Source organism: Patella vulgata, chromosome 8 (genome assembly GCF_932274485.2).
Source record: "Patella vulgata chromosome 8, xgPatVulg1.2, whole genome shotgun sequence".
NCBI classification, from domain to species: domain Eukaryota; kingdom Metazoa; phylum Mollusca; class Gastropoda; family Patellidae; genus Patella; species Patella vulgata.
Genome location: NC_065886.2, coordinates 13,207,424 through 13,218,739, shown reverse-complemented (window position 1 = coordinate 13,218,739; position 11,316 = coordinate 13,207,424). Strand labels below are relative to the sequence as shown.

The 11,316-nt window shown below is 37.3% G+C and overlaps 1 protein-coding gene across 1 annotated transcript; it reads right to left on the bottom strand.

Moving 5' to 3' along the window:
* Nucleotides 1-1,722: 1,722 nt before the first annotated feature.
* Nucleotides 1,723-11,061, bottom strand: LOC126830168 (uncharacterized). Its single transcript, XM_050560469.2, has 2 exons — nucleotides 10,968-11,061; nucleotides 1,723-7,112 (listed from the first exon to the last, which is right to left on the bottom strand). Exon 2 carries the CDS (start codon nucleotides 7,017-7,019, stop codon nucleotides 2,910-2,912), a length of 4,110 nt encoding a protein of 1,369 aa, XP_050416426.2. The 5' UTR covers nucleotides 7,020-7,112; nucleotides 10,968-11,061; the 3' UTR covers nucleotides 1,723-2,909.
* Between the last annotated feature and the right edge of the window lie 255 nt (nucleotides 11,062-11,316).

The following is an 11,316-nucleotide window of genomic DNA, read 5'->3' as shown; positions in this document are numbered from 1 at the left end:
GAAGGTATGTGATGAGACATTTAAGATAGATCAGGCGTGCACCGACAAATGGTGACCTTGAATTAGTCAGAAATGGGTTAAAACACAAAACGGATTTCCCAGAAGGATTTATATTTCTCCAGGTGGTAGCAAGGATTGATTTATATTTCCCCAGGTGACCGCGGGGAACAGTTTGGTACCTATTTTGTGCTACTCAGAATTGGGGTAATACCCCTAATTGACTACTCAGAAGGATTGATGTTGCCCAAGGGGGTTCCGAGGAAGAAACATTTTGTGCTTCTATTGAATGTATATACTGAGATATGCATTTAAGGTGGATTGGTAATCCTAATGAACATTGTGCCACAGGTACCGTGGATGTACTCAAGATGTGTTACAAAACCAATGGGCCGTAATGTGAACAGTGCCCCCTGGTGGTGTCCCCAAAAGCATTACTTAAAAAGCTGTGTGTCTGGGGATCGCGATCGCATCTACTATTCCCAGGCCTCAAACCTTTTGTACTCGAAATGCTAATTGAAGAGAGAGAGAGAAATGGGGTTTAACGTCCACTTGACACAAACTAGGTCATTTCGGGACTAACATATGGTTTAATTTTTATTTCAATAATTCGCTTGCGCGTAGGGGTCTTTAGCAGTGGGAGGAAACCGGAGGACCCGGAGAAAACCCACGAGGTTGAACAGGCGACTCTACTCCTTGTCACGTACAACCGGGGATTCGAAACCACGCCAGTTGACTCAATGACAGGTCTTATGATACAGCACGCACGTGCTAACCATTCGGCCATCCAACCCCCCAGATGCTAATTAAATGTTTGCTAGTTCCTGGACTAGAGCCTGGTTTGGGGTTTATTTTCAGATCCAAATTTTGAACCTTTTAAACAAATTCTTTTCCCACAAATGAACTTTCTTCGTTATTTGTTTAAAATTCTGGTGATTTTCTTTTATTTCCAATCAACAGATGGACCAATACGAGCATATAGCTATCAGAAAATTGTTTATAACTGGTTCAAGTGTCGAGAAATAGCAAATTTTGCATGAGTTATAAAATAGAGAATCTCCTACCAGTCTTTTTTGATATCAAAAAATATCAACACAAGTTGATAAAGTAACAAAAAAGGCTCTGCCGAGTTTGTTTTTTTTTACTTTATCAACGAGTGTTGATATTTTTTGATATCAAAAAAGACGAGTAGGAGATTTTATTTATCACCCAATCCCTTCTTTCATGCACAAATAGATAAATATAATTCTTTGCTGTAGATTTCACTTTATCTGAACATTACGGCGTAGTGATACATCATTTTTTGACAGCAATTCAACCATTGCAAAGTCCTTTATATTGACCCAGTGTTTCCATCAAAGTCATTTGCATAACAATATTTAATTTTTAATAAATAAAAAAGTTACTTTTAATAAGAAATGAACTGTTCTTTGAAAATAAAAAAAAAGTAGTTCCTTTTCAACTGACCAATCAAATTCATGTAAAGCGATATCTCCTAAGGAGATATCGCAGTGTAGATTATGAAATATATCACACAAGCGATATCTACTATAGAATGTATTATTGGTTGATAAAGCTTCTTAAATGGATAATTTACATGTATGTCCAATTTTATCAAATCTGTGCCATATGTTATCGAAGTTGTTATTTTATAAAAATAAGAATTTTATTGGGACGTTACAATTGGTTAAGGTACCCAATAAAGTCGTTGACTAAACCTTCGACAATATTTAACAAACATTTTATTCAAAAACAAAATAAATAACAAATTGTATACTTAGGTAGATAAATACACGTACAATCTGAATTTAGTTAAAGACTCCACTGAGTGTGTACCAGCTACAACTGGGTACCGTTAAATTTGTGGAAGACGAAACTGACGTAACAAAGATAAAGATCAATCTGTAGGAACATTGACAATGGCGTTCCTTTTGGTCATTAAAGCTCAAAGTACCGCAAAAATTGACCGACAAGGACAGATGTGCACATTATACAAATCATATCATAATATCATCAAAATTTACAAGATTATGGATAATTGAAATTTTGAAAAAAAAATGGTGTCAGTAGTCACCAACTAGAACGTTGGGAGGTTTTCATGTCGCAAGATAATAATTTTGTCAATTTTTGGATATCTATAACATATCTTTCCTTGTCGGTCCTTGTCGGTGATTACATATACATGTAGTAGCACTCCCAAATCTCAGCTATTCATTAATAGAAAAATACCTCCCAAAATTCACAAAAAAAGCACCAATACTAAAATATCCTGGTGTGTAATGGGGCCTCCTATAAAATATGTTATTCTTATCAAATTTTGCCAGCCGTGTATATAAACGATTACTTATTCATTCCAACAGTAAATATTCAGTAATTCAAGTTTGAAGTGAATAAATCTTAGCTGAAACACAAGATCTCCCTATGTCCCGGTACCAAAAACGGGACTGTTTTGACCACATCCAAAGAGTTATTTTATCCTGGAGGTTTCCAAAACAGTCCCTGATGCCAAAGCTAAAAATCAAAATCGATTTTTTTCTCGGACAAACACCTAAAGCAATCTCCAGTATTCCGTGTCAGACGTACATGTAAGTTCGGGTTACTCATCGTGTCATGTAATCGTTCTGATTTGTTTTGAACGATTACATGACACGATGAGAAGACTGTATAGTTTTTTTGTTAAAAAAATATCAATCACCGTTTGCACTCGGCCCCTGTAATATTTAAGAGCTATGTGTGACATTATGTCATTTTTAGAATTACCAAAGAAAAACAGCTCAAAGTCAATGCTAACGGCCGGCCCGTGAGCCATTCACCTTATTTAATAGTACTATTTTTGTTCATTAATTTGAATGTTTGTGTGTGGTGAGATTGTCCTCCAGTTTTAATAAAGGTTGATCATACATGTAAGTTTATCATTGGGCACACAACTCTACTAAACCTTGTGTTGCTATAGCTATAGTGTCGGCATTTTCAGATCTAGAACAGCCATTTTTCAACCTCAGATGCTTATTTAAACCGCCAGTCCGAGTGAAACCCTTTCCACAAACCTTACACCAGTGGCGCTTTTCACCCGAATGACTGGCAACGTGAGCATTCAAATGGCCCAAAAATGCAAAAGACTTTCCACAATTTTTACAGAAGAATTTTTTCACTCCAGAATGTAGAATTAAATGTCTTTCAAGTCCCGTGCGCGTTCCAAGTTTAGTATCGCAGCCAGGAAACGTGCAGGCAAATCGCTTGATACCCGTATGTTTTGTCATGTGTTCATCCAATTTGGCTTTAAACATAAAAGATTTGCTACAAACTGAACAAGCAAAGCGTTTTTTCTCCTGGTGACATTTTCCATGAGCCTTGTAACTTTTTAGCGTCAAAAATGTTTTGTTGCATTCTCGAAATTGGCATTGATATTGGATGGGATTTTCCGCATGGATGTTCATGTGGTCTTCGTAAGCTGTTTTCGCTCTTAACAGATTTCCACAGATTTCACAAACATATATTTGGCGGCTACTTTCCTTGACGCTGATTTTGTGGTGAGATATTTTGTGTCCTTGAAGCCCTAATTTAGTTTTAAAGCTTTCTCCACAAGAAGCACACATAAAGCGTTTTCCTTCTAAATGGGCGTCCATGTGTTCAAGGAGCTGATTGTTATATTGAAAGCATTTACCACACTGCGAACACTTTTTGTCTTTAACAACATGAGAAGTTCGTTTGTGAAGCGATAACGCTGCTTTATCTGCAAATTTTCTATCACATTTTAAACAAGTTAATTGCTGTCGCTCAATGTGAAGCTTTTTGTGCTTTTTCAGGGTTTGTTCACTCTTAAAGAATTTTCCACAATCCTGACAAAAGAGTGATCCCGAGATAGATTTTGAATCTTTTTCATAAGGCAGATGCAGTTTATCAAGCTCATGAACTGGAACATTCATCTTTTTAAGAACACTCATAAATTCGTCATCATTTTTTATGTTTATTTTGGTGATGTCTTGTTCATTGTCCCGATCTACTTCATTACCTTCAAAAACACCAGATACAGATATAACAATGGTCTCGTCAACCTCGGTGTTTTCTCCCACTTCCTCAGTTTTAATCGGACGCATTTTTGATATTTTGATGGTTCCCTTAGTTGGATGATTAATGTGTATCCTCTCTGTGACCCTATGAGAGAGAAACAGATTACTGTGCACAACATTATGTGGTGCAACAGATTCTGGTAAAGACCGAATCTCATCCATCTCCGGAGAGCAGAAGATTTCAGTATAAGAATGATCATCTTCTTCTAGAAATAAGTCTAGGGGTTTACCACCAACTTCAGGATTGTTTATTGAAATAGGCATGACTAAGTCTTTTGAATCCATGGGATTCGACTGGGTGTCTGCTATAGCATCTGAAGTGACGATTGTTTCGGTATAGAACGGTACATCATAATCTTCTGTTGCTTCTAGTAGATCAAGCTGCTCTGCCTCATGAACAAATTCCACTACTTGTTCTTTCATAAAAACAGTGGTGGTGCAGTCTTTCTGAACCTCGATACTCTCAGTTCCCGGAGGCAAGGTACTGGGTGAAAGGATCTCAACAGGATTGGGGGGATGAGGACTGACCTCCACAAACTGAACTTCAACAGACTTTGGCTCAAAATGAGGAGTAATGATAGACTCGGTCTCGATCGATTGACACTCTTCAAATTTGGTTTCAGCAGGCTGTGTCTCAAGTTCCATGGACTTGACTTTGATATGCTGGCTCTCAATAGTTTTAGTCTCAACGGGATGTTCCAAAACATACTTGGTCTTGGAGGACTGGGTTTCCAAATGTTTTCTTTTAAAGTTATGGGTATCAACAGGCAGGTCTTCAACAAACTGGGCTGGTTTCTCTACGATTGACTGGGAATTTGAAGATTTTGTCTCAACGGACCCAGTCTCAGAAGACTGAGATTCTACTGGCGCTATCATAACTAATTTAACCTCAACAGGGTTTGATTTGTGGGGCTCGGTAATAGTACATTTTACGGGCTGGTCCTTAACTACCTGAAGTGAGGCAGAGTTCAGCTGTTCTGAAGCAACCTTTGTAGTTTTTGTCTTGAAAGACTGAGTCTCCACAGGTTTGGTCAGGAAGGGCTGGTTCTTCAGAGACTGGTTATCCAGAGGATTCATCATTACAGTCTGGTTCTTCAGAGACTGGGTCTCTACAGGTTTGGTTATCAATGGCTGGTTCTTCACAGACTGCATTGTGACTGGATTGCTGACAGGTAAAGAAGGGACCTGAACTGGATTTTTGTCAATTATATAAATATGAGATAATTGTTCTTCATCTTTTTTTTCAATGTTGCCAATTATCCCAGTCTCCAGAAATGCAACATCTTCAGATTGGGTCGCTTTATTTTTCAGTCTTTCAATTTCCATATTTAAGTGTTCTTCAAGTAAATTATCATTTCTCTCCAGGTTTACAGACAGAAGACTTTGCAGTAAATCTTTGTTTTTTTCTTTGTTTTTTCCCAGCCAATGTACGTTTTTATTTTTTACTGCAGTTAAGTGCAGTTCTTCTTCTAATAAATTTTCATTTTTTTCCAAACCTTCTATCACTGGAGTGGCATTATCAATAGGAAGTGTCTTAACAGGTTGTTGTTCTAAAGTACTCTCAAATCCGTTGGCTTGGTTTGTCATCTTTGAAGTAGAACTCGTAATTAAAGAGGTGGCTGCCGGTTTGATTAGCTTTTTGATACACTTATTGACTTCATTAACAATCCTTACATCCAATGAACGAAAAATATTTTTCTTCCATTGAATTCCAAAGTGATGTTTCAGGCAGTGCTTTTTTAACTGAGTTACTTTTGTGGCTGTGGTGTCGCATTTGGTGCACTGATACTGTTGGAGGAAATGGTGGCTCTCTTTATGATGGTTGTAATGACTTTTAAAAGTAAATTTATGACCACATTCTTCACACTGAAATGGCTTAACTCCCTTGTGTATGAATAAATGGCGCTGCAAACCAGTCTTAGTAGCAAAGGTTTTAGAACAGTTTTCTTCTGAACACACGAAAGGCTTTAATCCTGTATGGTTTACCATGTGTTCTTCAAGTTTACTTGGGGATAAACACTGCTTTCCACAAGTTGGACAAGAGAACTTATTGCGTTCTTCACGAGCATGATAAACAATGATATGGGAATTTAGACCACGACAATGATAGAAACTTTTATTACAACCTGGATATTCACAAACAAAGTCCCGCTCTCCACTGTGAATTTTCATGTGATCTTCATAAAATCTTTTCGTAGAATACTGCTTCTTGCATATCTTACAAGTAAGTCGAGGTTGTTTCATATGGTGCATTCTTTTATGTCTGTTTAGTGCAGAATTGGATATAAAACACTGTCCACAAATTTCACACATGCATGGCTTGTCTCCTGAGTGAATTCTATGATGAATTCTTTGTTCGCTTAAACTTTGAAATGCTTTGCTACAAAATTCACAGTTATAAGGTTTAATTCCATTATGGCTGTTCATATGCGAGGTCAAATTTGATTTAAACCGAAACATTTTACCGCATTGTGCACACTGAAAATTCCTGACATCAGAGTGTTTTTTGATGTGATGTTTTAGCTGGGACTTTTTAAGAAATTGTTCGGAGCAGTGACTACATTTCAAACTGGTGTCGCTAACATGGCTCCTCTGGTGTTGTTTTAAGTGACGAATGCCAGTGAATGTTCTTGAACAGCCTATTTCGTTACAGGAGAATGTTTTCCGTACCATAATACACTCATGTCGCTTTAAACCTGATCTTTGCGCAAAAACTTCAAAACATTTGGTACAATGAACACTTGTGTCAGAAGAATGGATTTTCATATGACGTCTCAGAGATGCATGGGAGGGTAACTCTACATCACATTCAGGACAGACGTACAGTTTTATTTTTTTGTCACTTTTCATTTTGGTTCTTGAAGGTTTATTTTTGTTGATTGAAGATTCTGAATTTGAGGATGTAGAATGGAAATCTGTTTTTAGTTTTATTATATCAAAGTCAGCCTCCATTTCCACCTTTTCTTCCCTTTTTTTTGCTTGAACTTTGATCACAATTATTCATTTTAGAAGAATTTCTTTGGCACTATCCCTCTGTTAAAGGATCTGAAATTGATAAAAAGTAACCATTTCAGTCAAGTGAGTAACTTTGTTACCTTTAAAACTTTTATACCTGTATATCTGATCCAATGAGCATATCTGCATGTACTATGGAAGGATAACGTTGCCAATATTATTTCACTGTTCACGGTGCAAAATACATATGTCAGCAGTTCAAAATACATATTTTAGTTTTACAATTTGCAATTTCCATTGCTCCACAATACCAATGTCACAGTGTTAAAATAAAGAATACACTTTTCAATAATACTAAATACAGTATAATAGTTATTTTGCACAATACACTTCTCCATTCTGCATTTTGCATAATAGACAAATGCATTATAAAACTTAGTACATTAGAACATATACCTTATATGGGATCTCTGACGAGGCTCATTTGCATACGGAGAAGTCTGGACTAGGAATCTAGGAAGGAAATTTACAGGTCATATTTACAGGCCTTCGGAAAACAATCATTGAAATGAAATGAAATGGGGTTTAACGTCCTACTGTTCTGCTCCGACTGGGCTAATGAAAACGGGCATACACCATGCAGTGTGGCCTAAGTACTCTTGTATCGAATTCCAACTGCCAAGGGATCTTTTACATGCACGCTAATGTGTACACAGGACCTTGTTGTATCGTCCAATCCGAACGATTACACAGTTGTCCTTGTCAAGCCCTCCATCCTGTAACACTGACAAGGGGAAATAAAAACAATTAATGTCAGGTGGTACGAAACTCTATTAAATGACAGGGTGGAGGTATTTAAACTAAACATACATTTACCTGTCTTAATACAAATTCTATATATCATGCTATGTATCACTAAAGAGCAGTTCATTTCTCCTTTCAAATATTTAAATAATTTTCTGGCATATTTATATTTACATACTTTGAAAATATAAAATGAAATGTAAGGCTGACCTTAAAAATATCTTTGTTTCACCAAACCCGACCCACAATCGAGGAGAAGGGTCGGTAGGTCGGGGTTTTTTTTCAGATTTTTTTTTAAGAGCTAATTTGACAGCTTGATAATTTTCCGGGTGCAAACATTCGTCTTCTTTTATTGTCAAACAAATCAATGACATCGAGATTTTTCGTGATGCACGACTCGCACACGAATTGCCAGAAACTGACGTTTGAAACTCCCTCAACACGTTTTTTAACGATCGTGCGGGTTGTGCCTTCAATTTTCTCGAAAACGGATATTCAATATCCGTTTTCGAGAAAAATAGAGGCAGAATCATTTCGTGGGAATGGACGTGCTTTCGTCTACAACCATTTTGTTGAGAAGCGACACCTATGATGCTTTCGTCTTGATCAACTAGTTTCAATAATGAATCAAACCATAGCCATAGTAAAGGGAAATAACTCTCGTGATATATTTCAGGTTGACACACAAAATAAAATAAAAAGATCGCGGAAAAGTGCAATAAAATAATTTAAGTCGGGGGTGGTTTTAGTTAGTCGGTCGCGTTAGGCGAAACAAAGATATTTTTAAGGTCAGCCTAATGGTTTTTAACATCCCACTGCTCTGCTCCGACCGGGCTAATAAAGACAGGCGTATGCCATACAATGTTCTATGAGGGAAATTTTTGCCTACTCTTATATCGAATTCCAACTGCCAAGGGATCTTTTATGTGCACGACAATATATACACGGGACCTCATTTTTTTGTCACATCCGAACGACTAGACAGCTGTCCTTGTCAGGCCCTCTTTCTTGCGTCACTGAGAAGGTGAAACCACGTCGAACAATCATGATATACTTTCTCAGCCAATGCAGGGGTCGAACACGCGACCTACAGGCTACAGCGCCAGCTCCGATTAGCCATAAGTCCGATTGACAAAAGTCATGGTCATCCAGCAAATTCCTTATTGCATGGTAGCTTGATTCCCTCTTATTGAATGGTAAACCGACTTATTGTATAGTGACTTATCGTATGCCAGCTTGATCTCTGCCAATTAACCTTGCAGATTGATCGTGTAAATTATTAATTTCCGTCCTAGTCTGGATTTTTTCCGTATGCAAATGAGTTTCGTCGTAGATCCCATATAAGGTATATGTTCTAATATACTAAGTTCTGTAATGCATTTGTCTATTATGCAAAAGTGTAATGTGGAAAATAACTATTATACTGTATTTAGTATTATTGAAAAGTGTATTCTGTATTTTAACAATGGTATTGTGGAGCAATGGGAATTGCAAATTGTAAAACTAAAATATGTATTTTGAACTGCAGACATACGCAGTTTGTACAGTGAACATTGAAATAATATTGGCAACGTTGTCCTTCCATACATGTACAGGTATATGCTGAGGCGATTGTTATACTGTTAGACCACTTCATAAGATTCAGTTTTTAGCAATCTAGAGGGATCAACTATTTCACCATACGGGAGCAACTGTGGCTCAGTGAGTAAGAGGTTTCATGTTCGATCAATATGTTGACCGAGAAAGTTCATCAGGATTTTCTGTCATGGTTCCCCTTTGTCAGTGGTGCAGGACAGAGGGCAGCTGACAAGGGATAACGTATAGTCGTTTGGATGGGACAAAAAAAAAAGAGATCCGGTGTAGGCTACATATTGGCATGCATGTAAAAGATCCCTAGAAGGGTAGTGCCGCTGTCTAGGCTAAATTTACTTCATAGCACACTGTATGGCGTATGGCCGTCTTGATTAGACCAGTCGAGCAGAACAGTAGGACGTTAAACCCCACTTCACCATACGAACCTCCCAAGGTGGGTTGTGACTGAAAGAGTTTAAAGTCCACTGACACAAACTAGGTCATTTTGGGACTAACATATTCAATTTTATTTCATTAATTCACTTGCACATAGGGGTCTTTAGCCATGGGAGGGAAACCGGGGCACCCGGGGAAAACCCACAAGGTTGGACAGGCAACCCTACCCCTTGTCATGTACAAGTGGTGAATTGAAACCATGCCACTTGACTCAATGACAGACCTTGTGATGCAATGCGCACGCATTAAGCATTCAACCACCCAACCCCCGAAATCGTAAACAATGTGCATAGCTTTATTAGACTGCCAAGTTAGGGTGTTCTTTTAAATCAACGGAGCTGATAATGAAATGAAATGATATGGGGTTTAAAGTCCTACTACAACTGGGCTAATTGATGAAGAGCATAGGCTGGCCACACTACAGTGTGCTATGAGAAATATTTTGCATATGATGTCCCTTGCTAAAGTTGCTACACCCTCAGTCCTGCACCACTGACAACGAGGAACCACGCCAGAAAATGATGATGAATTTTCTCGGCAAACACAGGGTTCGAACATGGAACCTCCAGTTTAGCAAGGCAAAGTCTTATCATATATATGGCTTCCACAACAGAGGTGCAAACAAAACAGAAAAAAGAAAATTTGAAATCGTAGGCAATGTATATATCCACCAATATTTGACCTACAAAACTGCAAACTGGGAATTTACTTTAATTATGTAGTTTTCAGATTTTTTAAGGGGTCAGTATCCAATTCCATCCAGTGCCAGTGGTCATTTGACATGAATGATCCTTTATTATGTTGAAAGGCATGAGCCATGAGCCTCACAAAAAATTATTAGCCTACTGTTTTTTAACATTATTATTTAAAGTTTTAAAAAATACATGTTATTTAACAATTTTTTTTTTCTCAACTTCAGATTTCCCACTAGCAAAGTTTTGAAACACTTTGTAAACAGAGATGACTGATGAAGGAGAAATCGAACGGAAGGACACAATACATCAATCACCCGTGTCATCTCGGGCTTAAAATCCCGATTGTTTTGCTACATTTATTATAATATAGATTATTTGATAACAAAAGAGTATTGGCGCTATTGCCAAGAGTATTTACCTAACAACCATTAAAGTCTGAAAATTGTTTTAAATCTATTCATTCAACTTTATCATTTATGTTTGCAACAAAAGAAGAAGAAAAATTATTGTTGTATTCGTTAAGAGTTGTCCCCCCGTTCATTACACGCGTTCGTTTGATGGACATTGTCATATATGAATCACAATCTAGATTTTCAGTCAAATTTTGAACCGGTGCTTCATTATAATTATTAGCATTTAACAGATCAATAAATAATTGTTTTTCTATATAGCTAATAAAGTAAAGATTCGCATATTCTGATCTATTTGTATTTATGCTGTAAACATTGACGGTCCATAGTCCATACTAACACGCGTGAAGGGTTCCC

Bases quoted from the DNA above. Each gene is read 5' to 3' on its own strand.
- LOC126830168 (XM_050560469.2), bottom strand. From the start codon at position 7,019: ATGGAGGCTGACTTTGATATAATAAAACTAAAAACAGATTTCCATTCT.